The sequence below is a fragment of the Syngnathoides biaculeatus genome, chromosome 14 (assembly GCF_019802595.1).
Source record: "Syngnathoides biaculeatus isolate LvHL_M chromosome 14, ASM1980259v1, whole genome shotgun sequence".
Classification (NCBI taxonomy): domain Eukaryota; kingdom Metazoa; phylum Chordata; class Actinopteri; order Syngnathiformes; family Syngnathidae; genus Syngnathoides; species Syngnathoides biaculeatus.
In genome coordinates, this window is record NC_084653.1 from 18936851 (window position 1) to 18956193 (window position 19343).

The 19343-nt window shown below is 43.9% G+C and overlaps 3 protein-coding genes and 1 long non-coding RNA gene across 13 annotated transcripts; 2 read left to right on the forward strand and 2 right to left on the reverse strand.

Moving 5' to 3' along the window:
• The first annotated feature begins 109 nt into the window (after positions 1-109).
• Positions 110-3293, forward strand: eef1akmt1 (EEF1A lysine methyltransferase 1). 3 transcript variants are annotated; one of them, XM_061840958.1, is made up of 5 exons: positions 110-258; positions 387-580; positions 852-934; positions 2115-2410; positions 3157-3293. In XM_061840958.1, exons 1-5 carry the CDS (start codon positions 177-179, stop codon positions 3291-3293), a joined length of 792 nt encoding a protein of 263 aa, XP_061696942.1. In that variant the 5' UTR covers positions 110-176. The 3 variants fall into 3 exon arrangements, with proteins under 3 accessions (XP_061696942.1, XP_061696944.1, XP_061696943.1); XM_061840960.1 differs by having other exon boundaries at positions 113-262; XM_061840959.1 differs by having other exon boundaries at positions 121-293.
• LOC133511888 (intraflagellar transport protein 88 homolog) lies at positions 3077-16650 on the reverse strand. Of its 7 annotated transcripts, none has more exons than XM_061840952.1 (25): positions 16432-16650; positions 16264-16335; positions 16099-16155; positions 14999-15052; positions 14821-14884; positions 14659-14728; positions 14496-14586; positions 12452-12556; positions 12281-12380; positions 10379-10725; positions 10226-10296; positions 10041-10127; positions 9787-9886; positions 9621-9707; positions 9133-9319; positions 8925-9033; positions 8005-8155; positions 7786-7901; positions 7015-7067; positions 6831-6896; positions 6643-6749; positions 6436-6502; positions 5156-5260; positions 4907-5048; positions 3077-3375 (listed from the first exon to the last, which is right to left on the reverse strand). In XM_061840952.1, the coding sequence occupies exons 1-24, from the start codon at positions 16510-16512 to the stop codon at positions 4927-4929; spliced, it is 2469 nt and encodes an 822-aa protein (XP_061696936.1). In that variant the 5' UTR covers positions 16513-16650; the 3' UTR covers positions 3077-3375; positions 4907-4926. The 7 variants fall into 7 exon arrangements, 6 of the variants coding, with proteins under 6 accessions (XP_061696936.1, XP_061696935.1, XP_061696938.1 ...); XM_061840951.1 differs by having other exon boundaries at positions 14821-14887; XM_061840954.1 differs by lacking the exon at positions 16432-16650 and having other exon boundaries at positions 14821-14944; positions 15029-15052; positions 16264-16295.
• An 11-nt stretch (positions 16651-16661) lies between these two features.
• On the forward strand, positions 16662-18365 carry LOC133511893 (uncharacterized). Of its 2 annotated transcripts, none has more exons than XR_009798061.1 (3): positions 16662-16763; positions 17202-17424; positions 18252-18365. It is a non-coding gene; the product is annotated as an uncharacterized LOC133511893 (long non-coding RNA). The 2 variants fall into 2 exon arrangements; XR_009798060.1 differs by having other exon boundaries at positions 16665-16786.
• On the reverse strand, positions 17158-19159 carry il17d (interleukin 17d). Its single transcript, XM_061840961.1, has 2 exons — positions 18246-19159; positions 17158-17473 (listed from the first exon to the last, which is right to left on the reverse strand). Exons 1-2 carry the CDS (start codon positions 18563-18565, stop codon positions 17158-17160), a joined length of 636 nt encoding a protein of 211 aa, XP_061696945.1. The 5' UTR covers positions 18566-19159.
• Between the last annotated feature and the right edge of the window lie 184 nt (positions 19160-19343).

The window sequence follows — 19343 nt, forward strand, 5'->3', positions numbered from 1 at the left end:
AAAATGCAGTTTTTAAATGAAAATTAAATTTATTAAGGCACACAAAAAATCCAAAGCTTTCTGATAATGTGTGATAAAGTACAAAGTGGCAACTGAATGTCAGGCGATTTATCAAACATCCGGCCAACTTTGTGGCTTGGGTTTTCTGTGATGACGTAATCACCCCGCGACTCCACATGCTCGACCAGCGTGGTGACGCCATCAGCCCGCAGCCCCCACCACGCACGGATAGTGGCCACATCGGAGTAACGGCGACAAGTGAGTTTAGTTTGGCAGTTTTTCTCCACTTCAATGTAACCAATAGTCCAACACTTTTGTCGTACAGTATTTTGTGTTTAAATGATGCAACGGAAGTATCCCGTTTGTTATCAATTTTCGTGTTTTAGATACAGTCAGGCTTGGATCTCCGCCGTTAACGATGAGCGACAGCGACGATGGAGACGACGACGTGCCGACGCTGTCTGCTCACACTCTGGCGGCTCTGCTGGACTTTTACGAGGAGAGCCGAGCCGAGGACACCGGGGGCGACAACTCCAAACCCGAGGACCACTTTGCCGTGGGAGCAGTCGGCGAGGACTGGGTGAGCAGCCTACTACTGGCAGGCGGACCTCGGTTTGTACAGATTTACGACATGTGTACTTTATCACTGTGGGATTGGATAGGTTACAATGACGTCACCACCGACATCTGACCAATCGGATAAATTAACGCTCGAAAAAAAACTTCTCGCTTAACCTATCACCTGTGTTCGCTGACCACTGTGACACACAAGATGGCGTAATTGGAAACCTAAAGCGAGGATCCCGCACAATAAAAAATTAACGCTACTTCTGCTTTGTATATTTGGCTAGAGAATGAGTCAATTCTGGTACACTGATGACACTGCAACCCGGTTGGCTGAAGAGCTTCTACATCAAGCTGGAGAAGGAGGAAGGTAAAAAAAAAAAAAATACTAATGATGACTTATGACTATTTAGCTTTGCGCTTCTTCCTTCAGAATTGTATTTTTAGCAAGTCGACTATACAAATCCACAAGTGAGAAACCATTTGAAGGTTTTACATAAAAACACGCACTCGGAAAAAAAAAGTTTCTGAATTGTCACACTGTTTGCAAAGTAGGAAGTATCTCTCATCTTGTATGGGACTTTTAGTAGTTTTTAAATAAATTCACATTTTATTATAGCGGCCTCACAGTTCTGAGGACCCGGGTTCGATCCCCGCCTGTGTGGAGTTTGCATGTCTCCCTGTACCTGTTTGTGTTTTCTCCGGGCACACAGGTTTCCTCCCACATCGCAAAAACATACAAAATTGGACACTCTAAATTGCCCCAAGGTGTGATTGTGAATGTGACTGTTTGTCTCCATGTGCCCTGCGTGCGATTGGTTGGCAACCAGTTCAGGGTGTACCCCGCCTCCTGGCCGTTGACAGCTGTGATAGACTCCAGCACTCCGGGAGACTCTCGTGGGGATAAGCGGCGAAGAAAATGGATGGATTCAAGACTTTGCATTATTCTTTATTATCTTTATCAGGGCATGCATCTGCATATGTTGTTGTACTGACAAATTAATCATTATCTGGTAGGAATGAACAAAACACTTGAATGGTAGTTTTCTGAACTTTTATTTCTGCTTGGGAAATGGTGCAAGTGGTTCAGTTGTGGTCTCGAGGTTGCTATGGCTTCACTTGTCCACTAGATGTCACCATCACTGAAACCTTTGAAGCTTTTAATCTTTTATGGCAAAATTGTCAGGATTATCTATGTGCCTGATAAGGGTTCACTTGCCCACCACTTAAAAAAAAAATAAAATAAAAAATATTGCTATAGATATCTGCCTTTCACAGAGAGATTGTACCCTAATTGGATAATTTAGGACCGCTAACTGTAAAAATAAAGGTGGAACAACTTCCGTGCTACCAACTTAACTCAGGCACGCCTCTCACTGAGAAAGTGACTCAAAATGTACTGAACAAAATGTTTGGTTGGGCTGCTATATTTTTTATTAAAAACCTTGAGAATAGATTTATGAAATGCCAAATTGAGGGAATTATTTTTTCCACATGGCCCACCACTACTTTGAGACTGAATGCGTTCTCCCTGTGAATCGTGCTCACAGGATCGCCTGCGTGAGCGCACCCAGCGTTTACCAGAAGCTCAAGCAACTGTCCGGCCCAGTTGGCGGAGATTCTGCGTCGGTGGCGCTCTTGGAGTACGACCGCCGCTTCTCCATCTACGGCGACGATTTCGTCTTCTACGACTACAACGAGCCGCTGGCGCCGGCCGAGCGCGGCTTGGCGCCCGGCAGCTTTGACGTGGTCCTGGCCGACCCGCCTTACCTCTCTGAGGAGTGTCTCACCAAAGTGGCCCAGACCGTCAAGTACCTCAGCAAAGGAAAAGTGCTGCTGTGCACAGGTCAGAGATGGCATTTACAATCTTTTTTAGATGATTAAATTGAAATTTTAATTGTCATAAGGAGAATTTTGGCTATAACAACCCCGGATCGGATCCTTCTGTAGTGTACGTCAGTGGACCACGCAGGGCATCGCTCTGGTTGTTAGCACTAGCATCAGTGCTGATGTTCTTATTAAAAGTTACACAGCACTAGTATTTGCTGCAGCAACGAGGAAATGTTTTATTTCACGACGTGTTGTGTAAGCATTTAGCTTTTAGTATGTTGTGTTGCGTTGCGCTCAGGAGCCATCATGGAAGTTAGGTTAGCATTAGCATCAGTGTTAATATTCCTATTGAAAGTTACACAGCACTAGTATCCGCTACAACAACAAGAAAATGTTTTATTTCAGGACGTGTTGTGTTAGCATTTAGCCTTTAGTATGGTGTGTTGCGTTCAGGAAGCCATCATGGAAGGTATGATGGCGTTGGCATCAGTGCCAATGTTCTTATTGAAAGTCACACAGCTCTAGTATCCGCTTCGACAAGGAGAAAATGTTTAATTTCAAGATGTGTTGCGTTTGCATTTAGCTTTTAGTATGTTGTGTTGCGTTCAGGAGGCACCATGGAGGTTATGTTAGCATTAGCATCAGTGCTAATGTTCCTATTGAAAGTTACACAGCACTAGTATCCGCTACAACAACGAGAAAATATTTTATTTCAAGACGTGTTGTGTCAACATTTAGCTTAGTATCTTGTGTTGCGTTCAGGAGCCATCATGGAAAAACTAGCCAAGGATCTTTTGGACGTCCAAATGTGTCATCACTTCCTGCCTCAGCACGAGCGCAATTTGTCCAACGACTTCCGATGCTTCGTCAACTACCCGTCACCGCTGCTCTCCTGTTGATTGGCCGAAAGGGGGTGAAGGGGGCAGAGCTATCCGGAACATCCTGGCTGCTGATTGGACAATGAGGGATGCGGTGAAGATGCTAGAAAAAAAGGCAAATCATGACAAAAATGGCAACATTATTACAGTTCTACCACACGGGATGTTCTAGTGTACGAACCATCTGTTATTATACCATATGTTTTACAGTTTTTGTACCACTATGTACTAACGTGTAAGTACTACTGTGTACAGTCGTCGTCATCATGGAGGACAAGGTGGAAGTCGATCCCTGGACTTTAACCCAACAGAGTATGTATTTTACCTCCTGAAGAGGAGACTGAAGGAAACCCCCAGAAACAAACAAGAACTGAAAGAGGCTCCAGTAAAGATCAAATGAAGAATGGTGAAGTCGATGGAGCTCAGGTTTGATGCAGTTATTGCACCAAAAATGAAATTAGTTATTCGTTTTAAATTCATTTAATGTCCGTTCTAACACTTTTGTTCACTTGAAAAGTGGCTTGGTTCAAACGTAAGGTGCTCTGTCCTGAGTTGTTTGAATACATCGAGATGTACAGTAAATAAATGTAAGTAAATGACAAATAGTGGAATTCTGAAATTTTGGCTCATATTCATATTTTGATTTCAAACCCAAATGTCTTCAGAACGCAACAAAAACAAAAGAGTTGTCCTTGCTGTTCCAATACTTTTGAAGGAGACTCATATAGCACTGTATGAGCCATGATGTCCTACAGTGTACACTATGTATTTCAGTGTATACTCGGATTTATTAACTGTTTGTAATACATGTACGCTACAGCATATGTAGTAGATTATGTATGTACACCAATGTGTTTGTACTACTATGTATATGCCACTTTTTGTCACCTGTTCTAGTAAGTATATCTATAGTATGTACAACAATGGATGTACCACAGTATACACTGTATAATAGTGTAAGTACTGCATGTACCACCATTTGTACTGACGTATATACTGTAATTCCTGGCCTACCGAGCGCACCTGGTTGCAAGCTTCACCCAGTACATTTGTAAAGGAAATACCATTTGGTACATACATACGCCGCAGCTGTGTACAAGCTGCAAGTGGCCAAATCGAAACCCACATTGAAACACGAGATACAAAGAAAGATGGTACACAGAAAGTTTCACGTTAGCACTAACACTAGCGCCGCGCTAACGCTAGTGCAAACAGGGCCGGTTAAAATAAAACTTACTAGTAGATATCACTGAGACACACCAGTAACACAGCAGCAACACGCTAGCACAGCGCCAACAGGGCCGGTAAAAGTCACTTCCTCGGCACATATATTCCACAGGTCTCACTCTTACCTTTTCCGCTGGAGTGCCCCCCTTGGAGCCGTTAGAAAAAATGCACAAATTAGCCACATTACCGCCTAAACCGCAGGGTTGAAAGCGTGTCGCGGCTTGTAGGCCGGAAATTACGGTAGTGTACTACTGTGTATGTAACACCATACTAGAGTTCATGTACCATACATTTTAGTCGATACACTAAATTAATTATTGTATATACTGTGTAATAACTAAAAGTGTACTTTATGTCTGGATGGTATAACACAAACGGTTATGAAAGCTAAGCTGCGCGAGACCAACCGACACGACGTTGGCGTTCTCTACTCGGGCAGCAGCTCGTCTCCGAGGTCCTCTCCGGCAAAGACGTCGTCGTCCGCCTGCTTCTTGGCGCCCACCCGGGGCGGGTCGGCGAGGGGCCCCAGCGGGTCAATGTAAGACGCGTCTATACAAACCCACACACACAAAAAAAAAAAGTTCACATTCATGGTACAGAAAGCTGCCCCGGGTTATGAGTGGCGTATTTTATTTTATTTTTTTTTAAATACCCACCAAGTTCTTTGGGGCTGCCGCTGTTCTCATAAAGCTTGCCGGAAGCGGGAAGTGACGTCACAGGGGCGGCCGCACGCTCGCCTTTGGGAACACTTGATGTGTTCTCTGAAACGCACGGAATCGATACACATCAGGGAAACAGACACGGACAGATGGAGACAACGAGAAATACACAACAAAAAGATGAGAGAAAGAAATACGAACCAGATAGATACACATACAGTGAAGAAAAGTATTTGAACGCCCTGCTATATTGCAAGTTCTTCCACTTAGAAATCATACAATGCAGTGTACAAGAAATACAGTGCAGTCGCCCTGTCCCAGGTGCAGAAAAACACCCCAAAGCATGCTGCTACCACCCCCATGTTTCACAGTAGGGACGGCGTTCTTGGGATGGAACTCATCATTCGTCTTCCTCCAAACACAGTTCGTGGACTTATGACAAAAAAGTTCCATTTTGGTGTCATCTGACCACAAAACTTTCTCCCATGACTCCTCTGTATCATCCAAATGGTCTTTGGCAAACTTAAGACAAGCCTTGACATGTGCTGGTTTAAAAAGGGGAACCTTCCGTGCCATGCATGCTTTCCAACTATGACGTCTTAGTGGATTACCAACAGTCACCTTGGAAACGGTGGTCCCAGCTCTTTTCAGGTCATTGACCAAGTCCTGTGGTGTAGTCCTGGCCTGGTTTCTCACCTTTCTAAGGATCAATGAGACCCCACGAGGTGATATCTTGCACGGGGCTCCACTCCGATCGAGACTGACCGTCATGTTTTGCTTCTTCCATCTTCTAATGATTGCTCCAACAGTGGAGCTTTTTTCACCAAGCTGCTTGGCAATTTCTCCGTAGCCGTGTGGAGTTGTATAATTTTGTCTCTGGTGTCTTTTTGGACAGCTCTTTGGCCTTGGCCATGTTACAAGTTTGAGTCTTACTGATTGTATGGGGTGGACAGGTGTCACACAGGTGCATCTGATTCCAGATAATACATGGAGTGGAGGTGGACTTTTCAAGGCGGACTAAGAGGTCGTTGAGGGTCAGAATTCTAGCTGATAGACAGGTGTTCAAATACTTATTTGGAGCTGTATCACACAAATAAATTGTTAAAATCCATCGCCAATCAGTTATTGTCAGGCTTGTTAACAAGACCCTTCTCAGTGATGTGTCAAATTTAAAAGACTTGTTTGTTTTCCTCCTGTTTGGTTACCCTTTAATGTTATTATTGCATGAAGTGTTGTTGTTGTAGTAGTACTAGTAGTAGTAGTACAATGGTACTGACCAGTAGGAGAGGCTGCACTGTCGGTCCTTCGGCTTCTTGTACTTACTTCCTGCTCAGCTTTGGCTCTCTGGAGAAAGACCAACATTCAAACGGGGAAGTTTCCAATCCTCACCGCCACCCCCAGAGACCAAGACTTTCAAAAATCTGGTCTGGAGACCGGTCTCTCGTGTTAAAACGCCAAAAGCTCTTATCAGGTACGTTACGTACTTGTTCCCGAAGCTCCTTCATCTTCTCCAGCTTCTTGAGTTTGCTGGCGTAGTCGTGGACTTCCTTGAGGCCCATGTCCTGGCACAGCCGCACCAGGAAGCGAAGACCTCGATACACAAACACGCACAAAAAAAAAATGTTTAGTTGTTGTACAAGCGCCTGTTGAAATATGAAATGAGATCAATTACATTGCGGATCTTCTGGGAACTTGCGGTGGATTTCTTTGTAGGTTTCCAGAGCCTTCTGACTGTTTCCTGAAAAAAGAATTAAAAAAAATAATAATAATAAAATAACATTGATTCAGGGTACACAGTATTGTATAATACAATGTACTGGAGTAGTGTTAGGATGATTGCAGGTGTACTTTCTGACCGCTTCTCCTGTAACAGCTGGCCACCATCAGCTGCCACCTCACCTCACTCGGTCTGAGGGACAGAACGCAACCCGTTTACCGTCATTTCCGGCCTACAAGCCGCGACTTTTTTCACACGCTTTCAACCCTGCGGTTTATGCACTGATGCGGCTAATTTGTTCATCCAAGGGAGCACTCGAGTGGAAAAGGTAAGAGTGAGAGGGGTGGAATACATGTGACGAGGAAGTGAATTTTACCAGTCTGGCCTGTTCGCGATGAGCTACCGTGTTACTGCCATGTCTGGTGATTTTTTTTTACTGGTATGCTTTTTTTTTTTTTTAACTGGCCCTGTTAGTGCAGCGTTAGCATTAGCGCGGAGGCGCTAGCATTAAACTCTCTGTGTAACGTCTTTCTCTGTAAATATCTCGCGTTTCAATCTGGGTACTTGCGGCTTTTACACAGTTGCGGCGTATGTATGTAGCAAATGGTATTTCCTTTACAAATGTACTCGGTGAGGCTTATAACCAGGTACGCTCTGTCGGCCGGGAATTATGGTATTTGTACTTTGTTTACAAAAACACGTAGATTAGGTTAAATGATGATGAAATTGTCTTTGACATTTACAAAATCATGTTAGGTTCATTCCCTTCACTGTTTTTGAGCTTTATGAAATTAAAAAAAAAAAAACAATATTATTGTAATAATGTTGATAGTTTGCATAGTTTAAGACGGTAATTTTTTTCTTTGAATCTGAAAATATGTCATGAATTGTGTACGTTTGTTGGACTCACTGCACAAGTATGGCCCTGTCAAAGTAGTGAATGGCCTTCTCGTAGAGCTGCGTCTGCACGTAGTAGGCGGCCAACCACTCGATCACCTCCATGTTGCAGGGGAACAGCCTGAAAGACTGCCCAGGAAGTGACATCATCACCACCCCCATGATGATGATAGGGGAGATTTTGAGTTGGTTTCTAGTGGAACTATCTGGGTCCACGATCTCAAAACGGTACCTCGCAGTAGTAATGCAAAGCCTGCGACTTGTCCCCCTCCAAGTCGTGCAGATCTCCCAGCTTGGCCAGAGCTTTGGGGTCGTTGGGGACCACGCTGATGACCTGCATCAGCCACTCAACCGCCTGATGAGGGTCCTCCATGAGTTCGTAGCTGACGGGAGGTTAAGATAAATATACAACACGGAGCCTCGAAATCAGGGGTGTCAAACTCATTTTTGTCGAGGGCCGCACTGTAGTTATGGTTGCTCTCAGAGGGCCGTTATGACTGTGAAACCCTAAAAATATTTGATCGCCTCGTCATATTTACATCAATTTATGAACTATTTTTGGAATCAGAAATTAAGGGTAATGAGTCTTTCCAACTATTTTTCACGTTTGGTAATTCAAAAATGCTTGCAATATGACGTTATCATTTATGGAACACGACCATTTGAAATTTTGGTCGAGATTTTTCACAATGGCATTTAGTGGCTTTTTTTTTTTTTTTTTTTTTTTGCATTTCTACAGGAAAATCCCATCGAAAATTTTTGTAAACAAGCCTTTACAACATTTGCATTTTTCAGCAAAAATGTTGCCCTTTTTATGACCAACATAAGCTTTTGTGGGTCTCGCCATAAGATCTGTGCAGAATTTGTGTAGTCACCGTTTCCCCTGCAGTTTGTTTTAACGAAGGTGTCTACTTTTAAAGATTCGGAAAAAAAAAAAAAAAAACTTCATGTTGCACATCTGAAAAGCTGTAAAAACAAAATCTTAAAGGGATCAAAACAAAGTGTTAGAGTTAATGTTATTCCAAATTTTTATGCCATTATTTTCCTTTTTAGTGCAAATGAATATCAGCTCCAAATATCACTTAAAATAAAACGACTTATGGGTCCATCTGTACTCCTTGTTTTCCTGGCTGACGAGCGTGCGAAGGATACATGTCTGCCAGTTGATACATGACCTCGGCGCTGTCCCTGAGGATGCTGTGCAGCTTCAGGAAGCAGCCCAACGCGTCCTCCAGACGATTCAGTTTCTTGTACGTCAGACCTTGTTGGTAAAGGAGACAAAAGCAACAACCGGGTTTTGTCACTCTTTGTCCTCCCTTGACAGCGGAGGACCAAGATGGTGTTTCTTTTGAGAGGTTACCCAGGTTCCTGAGGGCTTCGGTGCAGGAGGAGTCGTTCCTCAGCGCCTCCTTGAAGAACTCGGCCGCCTTGACGTAATCGCGCTTAACAAACTCCGTGTTGCCTTTGCACACAAAGGCTCCCGGGTTGTAGCGGTCCGCGTTCACGGCCAGGTCGGCGTAGCGCTCCGCTTGCTCGTAGTCTTTCTCCTGGAACCAACAGCAACTGAAACTTTTGAAGGGCCGGTGGACACGACTGAATGAGAAACCGCGTCAAGCTTTTGACTGGGAGTCTTTGCGAGTGAATACAAAGGTGCTTTGAGCGGTGAGATGAGATCGCAGATTTATTTTTAAAAAGAGGCTTCAACAGGTTCACTGGCACGCTAGTTAACCGTCAACCTGCAAAAATTGTTACTGCGGCTTACTGAGAAGGTGTGACGGTCTCCATTTATACTCCCCCTCCCCAGGTGGTCGGGTCATCTCAGTGACGCACACAACCCGGAGCACGTACCAGGATGAAGAGACTGGCAAGGTTGTTGGCCGCGGCGCTTTTAACTCTGCTGTCCTGCTTGGCGACCTCCTTCAGGATTTTCATGGCCTTAAACGAGTGGGAACTCCGTGTCAGGCGAAAGCGTTGTCATTAATGAGGTGGACTGCGCCTGGAAGGAAAGTCTGACCTGGTCGAAGTGCATCTGTCTGAAGAAGGTCATGGCCTTTTTTAATTGCAGGTCATTGGCCAGCTCCACATACGGCGAGTTCTTCACCAAGTCCACACACCTTTCACGCGCACACGTACAAAAGAGAAAAGAGCGATGGGACAGTTTCAGTGTATCGGGATGCGAGAAACGGGTGTCAGGTGTGAGTCTAAACCCAACCCTTGCCCAACGTTTCCCTTCGACTACGCGGAATATTCGCAGGTGGTGAAACAAACCAGTCAAATCCGGCGGCGAAAGAAGCCTCGATGGCCGGAGCGATGAGCTTGGCGGAGGTCATAACGTACCTCTCGGCTCGGGCTTTCCTGCGGGAGCCAATGGGGATGGACACATTTTATGTCTATGTTACATTTTTTTACATTTCATCCGGTAAATATGCTGCGGTTTTCCAACGCGCGGTTACAAGTCTCGCTCCATTTGGTGAAGTTTGTCGTTTTTGATGACCTCCATCAACATGTTGGATTTGATGTCATCCTAGTACAGACGGCATCGTTTTACGAATTTGAACACAAGGGTTGCAAAAACACACACCATGAAAAAGAAGCGTTTCCCTCACGTTGGCGGCGATGTACTTGTCTTCGTTCTGCACGTCGAGGGGCACGGCGAGGAGTTTGTGGAAGGCGTTCTTCATCCCGTCGGCGTCCCGTGTGGCATAGTAGCAGAGGACCAGGTTGTAGCCGGTCCTGATGTTGGGGCTCTTCCTCATGATGTGCTCAAAGGACGCGATGGCTTCCGAGTACTGGCCCAGCAGCACGAAGACCGTGCCGATGTTCTGCATGATCTTGATCCTCATCTCCTTGTAGTCGTCCGAGATGTGGTCCAGCGCCATGCGGTACAACTTGATGGCTTTGGGGTAGTTCTTCTGCTTCACCCAGATGTTGGCCATGTTCACCTTCAGGCGTCCTGAAGGGCAGGAAAAGCCATTTCGAGAACATTTTGACTTGAAAGGTTGGACAGAGCAAGAAATGCAGTTAACGTCAGGTCAGCGGCGCCATTCCCACGAAATCAGGGGTGTCGAACTCAATTTTTGTAGTTACGGTTTCCATCAGAGGGCTGTTATGACTGTGAAATCATAAAAATGTCTAACAGCCTCATCATATTTATACATGAAATTTATGAACTAGTTTTGGAATCAGAACTCAAGTGCAATGTTTTTTTTTTTTTCTTCTAAACTATTGTTGATGTTTAGTAGCACAAAAATGCTAGCAATATGTCAACGATTTGAAATTTTGGTACAGATTTGAACAAAAATCTCAGAAGTTGATATGCATGATTTGCCTTCGCAGGCCACATAATATCTTGCGGCGGGGCACATCTAGCCCCCGGGCCTCAGGTTTGACACCTGTGCACTAAATCAATTATTTTGAAATTCTGCTTCCGAAGGGAGTTTCACTCTGTAACGTGAAATTTGGGAACCATACCTATTATAAGTAGACCAACAAAAAAAGATAACGATATACACACACACACACACACACACATATATATATATATATATATATATATATATATATATATAGATATATATATATATATATATATACATACATATATATATATATATATAATATAAGATAACAAAGATAAGTCTGCCATTTTTCTGTCCCTCGTAAGAAAACCCTTTTCGTGGTTTTACGACCGTAATTTCCGACCCATAAGCTGTGACTTTTTTCACACGCTTTCAACCCTGCGGCTTATGCGGTGATGCGGCTAATTTGTGCATTTTTTTTCTAACGCCCACAAGGGAGCACTCGAGCGGAAAAGGTAAGAGTGAGATCGTCGTAATATATGTGCCGAGGAAGTGATTTTTACCTGTGTTTTTTTTTTTTTAAACCGACCCTGTTAACACTGCGCTAGCGTTAGCGCTGTGCTAACGTGCTGCTCCTGTCTCAGTGATTTTTACTGGTGTGTTTTTTTAACTGGCCCTGTTAGCACCTCGCTAGCATGTTGCGCAGCACTAACATTAGCGCGGCGCTGTTAGCGTTAGCACGGCAGCGCTAGCGTTAAACTCTCTGTGTTCCGTCTTTCTTTGTAAATATCTCGTGTTTCAATGTGGGTACTTGCGCCTTTTACACAGCTGCCGGCGTATGTATGTTCCAAATGGTATTTCCTTTACAAATGTACTGGGTGAGGCTTATAACCAGGTGGTCATGGGAGGCCGAAATTACAGTAGTTTCAAAAAAGCCATGCCTGAAAAAACACTGGAAATGGAAACTTTGAAGAGTTTTATTAGGGTGGTGTTGTTCCTTTCCACATGCCTGTCAAAGTTTTTGAAAATTTATCCCCAATATAGTGAATACCACTGAGCAACTTCAAATTTGATAGTTACTCAATGTCTGTCACAAGTAGTCGCACACAAAGGTTTCAGAAAGCTATGCCTGCCTGAAAAGTCACAGAAAGTTCACAACGGTGGTCTGAAACAGCCGTTTCAGGGGTCCAGAGTCAGCGTTTAGCCTACCGGCGTTGGTCATCTTGTTCTTGACGATGAGCTGGTAGCTGCTCAGAGCCTCCGGATACATCTCGTTGTTTTCATACTGGTTAGCAAGGTTGAGCAGAACCTGGCAGCAAACATAACAACACAAGTTCACGGGCGACAATAACGTCAGGACCTGATTGTCGCCACACTCACAGCGTAGGTGAGATGTACGTTGATATGCTCGGCCTTTCGGGACTGCTCCCTCTGCCTCTCTAGCGCTCGCTCCATCCTCTCGGCCTCTTTGGCCTTCTCTAGAGCCTGTCAATACATTTTCCAAAATGGCTGAAGGTTACGCACGTGAACAGAAATGGATGCCAGTACCTCGTCAAAGGCGGTTTCATTTTACCCGCATGAGCCTTGTTTACGCCAACGTTCTGCATCAGTCGCTGCAGTAGACAACGACGAAAAAGTTCGTAACTGATTCTCAATTTCAAGTCAACACCCGTCAGCAACGGCTTGTGACCAGCTGTCCATCGGCGTGAGTTATATGCAAAGAACAAAATACTTTTTTTTTTGTTGAAGAGCAGTCAACTGGAGTGACTGAAACGCAACTTTGACATTGAGACTCATCTGCATTATGAAGAAAATTGATATTGGATACGAGTCAACTGTCACGAGTCTTAACTTTGAAATCAAGACGTTTAGAGCTCGTGCACCTACGTCATCAAATCACATCACTGGCCGGAAGTGCCGGTCAAACAAAGCGTTCTTCAATGCTAAGTCAGTTGGAGACGACGCGAAAATACGTCTTGTAGCACGACGCCCAGACTTTTGTCCGATACCGTTAAACATTTAGAAGGTGATAATAAATGACAGTATGTGGAAAAATGAGAGACACTTGGCATCGAGGACCCATATTTAATTTCAAAGTCGATGTTTTCGCCGATAAGAAATTGGAATTTACACAAGCTTAAGCTTGTCTTGGACAACTGGATCTACACATGGATCTGGTGAGTAAGTCGTCGAGATTTACACGGAAAAGTCTGGACGCATACAAATACTTTGTTGCTGGATCTGTTCTCAATCGAGAATAAATCCCACAAAGCGATAGAGCCACTCAGATTTTTTTTTAATACAAATACCAATATTTAACCGCTGGTTTTTACACAAACTCGCATTCATTAACTATGATTGGAAAAAAGAAAAAGACAGCGAGTCGGCTCCTCTTCACAGAAAGCGTTTTGCGGCCACACGTTAAACTTCGGTAAACCTCTCCATGACAGATGTTTTCTTTTTTTTTTTTTTTAAATATGCATTGTTCTCAAATGAGTCCAATGCGTATTTAAAAAAGAAAATAAACCGATGGAATAGACTTCAGCCCCCGTACACGGAAGCGTGTTGCGGCCACACGTTAACCTACATAAACCTCTGTGTGACCGCCGGTTTCTTTTTAAAATACACATTAGACTCATTTGAGGACAATGCATATTAAAAAAAAAAAAAAAAAAAAGTCTGTCGGGAGAGGTTTACCAAAGATTTACGTGTGGCTGCAACATGCTTCCTGTACGTTGGAGACAACGCCTGTCGTTTGTTTTTGTTTTTTTTTAAACATTGTTCTCAAATGAGCCAACTTGGTATTATAAATACTTCTTGGTAATTTGAGATTGAGAAGAATAATTCCAACCTGAAATGAAGCGATCCCTACACAGGCGTGTGTGTATTTTGGTTGGGCACCATCCCTAACGTTTAATTGCAGAAATCCATCGATATTTTCTGGTCTTTTCAGTTATTATTATATCTTTGAATATCTGTCTCGTCTGTTGTGACAACCAACAGCTCAGCGAGTCTCGGGCATTGTGTATATTCTGATCCGGTTCAATGTCCCCCACACTGTCGAGCAGCTCTGTTTGACCCGCAATATGGCGCCGCGAAAATGGTGACGTCACGTGCACGAGCTCTATAGAACAAAAGTTTTGTTTTTTTGAAGTGACAGATGTCCTACTTTGACATCAATACTAGTCAAGTCGTACAGAAGAAAAGAATTTTATCAATAGCGGTCATCTTTAGTGACTGATGCACAACTTTGAGATTAAGAAAAACAATCCAGAAGGAACGTTTTGTATAGGTGTCCAGTCCACAATAGTTAATGAGTCACAACTTGGACATTAAGACCAATGCATATACTCCCCCCCCCCCTCCAGCCACCCCCACCCAATCAAAAGTACTGACTGAAGTGGAACTTGGACAAAATTCTGACCAGTTGTGAGTTGCCCATGCTTTGCGCCAAGCAGCTCTCTGTGATCAAGTCATTGACCTTCTTCTCCAGGAGTTTGATCTTCTCCTCCGGCCTAAAACCGCAACAGACAGTTTGACGGTTCCCATCACGGCTAACACCGTAGCTACCGTGGACGTCCACTCACGTGTCGTCTTTCTTCTCTTCCAGTGGGGGTGCGGGACCTCTGGATTGGCCCAGAGGATCATATGTTGGGCCTAAAGAAAAAGTCAATTTTGCATCATATGGACCAATAATAATAATCAAATAAGAGTATCAATAATTTGAAAAAGTGGCTGTGTTGACTCACATCGTGTGGTCGAGGAGGAATAACCCGCAGCGCTAATTGCAGATATGGGACGAGCTGCTCCGCTCTGCTGTATTCAATCATTTATAGTGTAAATGTATCATCTGCATCTTCCTCCCAGGGGTGCCTGTGGGCTCAATTTTAAGTCCCATTTGTTTTTGGGGACACTAGCGTGGGTTACCTGCACTGCGCCTGTTATTGGTCGACTCACCGATGACGGCATGGGAGTACGAGACTGGCAGCAAAAATAAGTGGTCATTATTTTGTTGACGTGTCCATGGATATGTAACAACCCACACACGAGAGAGAGAGAGAGAGAGAGAGAGAGACACACACACACACACACAAAAAAAATAACACAATACATACATAAAAGTAAAAAAAATATGCATGCATGCATGCGCACACACACACACACACACACACACACACAAATCCAGAAATCACAGTTGATAGACAGGTATTCAAATATAAAATAAAAAATATGCATGCACACACACACAAAAACATGACAGAAATGATGCGCACACATACATAATGTGCACACACACACGGGAACAAAAACATAGACACAAGATATGTGTGAATACACACGACAAGAACAACGGACAGACACACAAGAGATACGCACATCTACACACACACGTAAATTACACAATAAATAGATAAAAGTAAAAAAAATATGCATGCACACACACACACACACACGAGACACACGTCGGAGCAAAAACAGACACAAGATATGTGTGAACACATACGACACACAGGAACAACCAATAGACACACAAGAGATATGCACATCTTCACACACATGGGCGCAAACATGACACTTGCCACATACACACCAACATAAAACAACTATCCATCCATTTGCTTGGCCGCTTATCCTCACGAGGGTCGCAGCTGGAGCCTATCCCAGCTGTCAACGGGCAGGAGGCGGGGTACAAACTGAACATGTCATTAGCCAATCGCAGGGCACATGGAGACAGAAAGCAGCCGCAGTCACAATCACACCTTGGGGCAATTTAGAGTGTCCAATTAACTTTGCATGTTTTTGAGATGAGGGAGGAAACCGGAGGCCCCAGGGAAAACCCACGCAGGCACGGGGAGAACGTGCAAACTCCACACATGCGCTCCGGGATTGAACCCGGGTCCTCAGAACTGTGAGGCCAACGCTTTTAGCAGCTGAACCACCGTGCTGCCCATAAATCAACTCTACACATCCATTCAACAAACATATAAACGTGCACATTCATGAAACAAACGCACACGTTTACTTACTCCAGAAGAAGTTAAAGGCCGACCCACTGTGGGAGAGTCTGCAAAATTTCCACTACTCTGTGCAAAATGAGAGGACATAACTTCAAAATACTGCACCCCTCACATAATAATAATGATGATGATGATAAGCATCACAATAATAATTATGATGACTATTGTACATACTGGTTGCAACTGTCCTTTTTTTCCATTACTGCTCTTGATTGTTTCTTGGTAGCTGACATCATTCTCCAACTCCTTTAGAAATGGGGGGAGAAAAAAAAGGCTTATGAAGTATGTTTACGATAAGAGTGGCCATGAAGTAAAATAGCAGTAATAACAAAAAGCGCTTACCTTGCAGTCAAAAAGTGGATTATAGTCATTGTAGCCTGAGTAGAGGTCATCCTCCTTCATGCTCAAATGCCGATTGTTCATTTGCGTCTCTTTGCAGTACTTTTATATGAACACAAATACTGGACACAATTGAGTATTTCATGAAGAAGTCCGAGGAGGCGTGGCGGTCTTTATGATGTCATCTGTATGAACCCTCTTTCAATCTACCGAGCGCCTTAGTGATGCAAACGGCCGCCCGAATTTGGGTGTGTCAGTGGACCTGATTGTGCATTTGGGTGTACTGCAGTACTGAAGAACCGGTTCAGGGTCTACCCCGAAGTCAGCTGAGAAAGGTGCTAGCACACCCACGACCTTTGTAAGAATAAGCGGTTCACAAATTCGATGGATGAGGATGGCAGTGGTATGAAATACATAATATGAGTACATTTCGTCCATATGACGGCGCTCCAGCAATATTTTTCGAGTGGTTGACGTTACATTGTTACCAAGGTAGAAGATGATCCCCCTCTTAAAAGTATGAGGAGTATAAATTTCCTCTGAAGACAAATTGTTGGGTGATTTAAATAATTTCAAGTAGACAAATCTTCATAAATGTACTAATTTAATTGGATCCTTTCTCAACACATACAGAGAATTTGAGTATTATTTACAAAAAGGGTCAGGTGACCAGTTCTAATGTTACAAAAACTTCTGAATGGATGCCGACTTGTTTTTTTTTTTTTTTTTTTATCCCCGTGATCTTTGAGCTTTGGACTTTGCCGTCCTCCAAGAGTCAAGAGTCCGGGTGGTGTTCTGGAGGGCCCGGTCCTTGTCCAGCAGGGGCACACAGGTGCAGCCCACCGCGATCGACACGTAGACCTCCGAATAGGAGTGACGCCCCCCGACACAAGAACCGGACCTCCTGAGGACCACGGAAGGAGCGTAGACGGGAGTGCTCCGATGGTACCGGCTCTCCTGCCGATGTGGCCCGGTCAGGCAGCCTTTACACAGGCAGTAAGCCTCGGGGATGTGGCGGGGGTATCTGTTCGGGTCGTATGAGATCCTGAAAAAGGGCGAACGGCAGATGCTGTAGTAGAGTATCGATACGGTATCATGATACAGTAAGCAAAGGGGGTGCGTTGGGGACGCTTCGTAAAAACAAATCAATCTGAATTGTGATGGACGTTACTATTTTTTGTAGCAACTTGGGCATTATACAGTTTGAAAATAAACATTGTGCTTAAATACAGAAATCTAAAAATCTGTACATTAATGATTTAATTAGACGTGTTGGACATGAAAGTTGTTAATTATACTCAAACGTTTGAAAAACAACAAATGTTTGTTGGATTGTGTTGGGAAAAACTGCAAAACAAATCATGCACTGTGACAGGATAAAAACAAAACTCATTTCTGTAAAATCCAAATGGAAAAGTTAAAACTTTAAACTTGAACCGTAGGTGAATGTACAATCCTTTTTCATTGATAAATAATATATATTGATATATAATTGATAAATACATTTTTATTTTTTAATATTGTTTGCAATTAAATTCAAAGTTATAAAGTATGCCTCGTTTAATCACGTTTTCGGTAAAAAAAAAAAAAATGCCATTCCATGACGTCGTTTTAATGACGCTTCTAAAAACTTTGTTGCACAAATCAGCTTTGCTGGCAGTTATTATGTAATGCAGAGAATCCAAATAAGTGTAAAAATCAGACATTGCGATCACGGTGCAGACCCCCGGAATAAATCAATACAAACTCAAGTGATGACAACGCATGTATGAACTCTAATATGCATCCTTACAGTCCAGTTTCATGTATAGCGTTACCTGTAGGCCCAGGGCGAAACGCTGAGGAGGTTGAGCGGGAGTCGACTCTCGCTCTCCGCCGCCGACGATCGCCCGGGGGCGGCGCTGGGGCAGCTCCGGTTGACGCTGCCTTGGGGCTCCAGCTGCAGGGCGTGGTGGAAAGCGCTCAGCACGCCGACCGACAGGCGCCCGAACATCTGCTCCAGGATCTCCTCGGGAAGGTCCAGACAAGAGCGGGTCCGGACCACTTTTCTCACGCGGCCGGCCGCGGGGGCCGCGCCGCCGGCGAGGAGCGGCAGCGCGGCCGCCGCCAGGAGGAAGACGCGGATCCCGGAGGTCATGACGAGCTTTCCGGTGACTCCACTCCGACCGAGTCAAGTGGGAACGTGCGCGCTCATCGCACTCGTGGCAATTAAAAGTTGGCCTTTCGCTCCGAGCGGGAGTGAGAACCTCTGTCTCCTCTCCACGAAAACACAACGTCTCGCGTGGGAGTGGGAGGTGCACACGGGGTGCAGCTGTGTGCATCACTTGATGATTATGCATGGATCATATTTAATGCGTATTTAGACTGGCATGCCACTTGATTAGCTACGTAATATACTGAGAACAAGAACTGCATTTAAAAAAAAATCCAAGTTTACAAATCTGTTATTAAATATATCTTTGTGATATATATATATATACCACTCATATTAATTTGTACTACTGCATTGGGAAAATATTGTGAGTTACAATTATTATGGGACGTGACCTACTGCAGTGGAAGAAAAATGTAAAAAAAATACCGGTAATTTGCTATGGCATTGCTATCAATAAAATCCAGTATTGACACACCAGTGTCAAACATTGATATTGTGGTAAAGATTCATGATGATTTTAGGACAAATATTGGAATAAAAGGGGATAACATTTGCGTATACTACGTTCATTTGCTTGGAGGAGAATGCTGTGCACACCTCCCTCCACAGTTGTGGGATTCCGAGATTTAACCCGCTTCTCTCGGCCAAAGTTAGCCGGGATGAATGTCTGCTAACCCGCAACCCAAATGAGGATGACTACAGAAACTGGAAAATATGAAATATAATAGATAACTCTGATATTGTCAATTAAAAATAAACA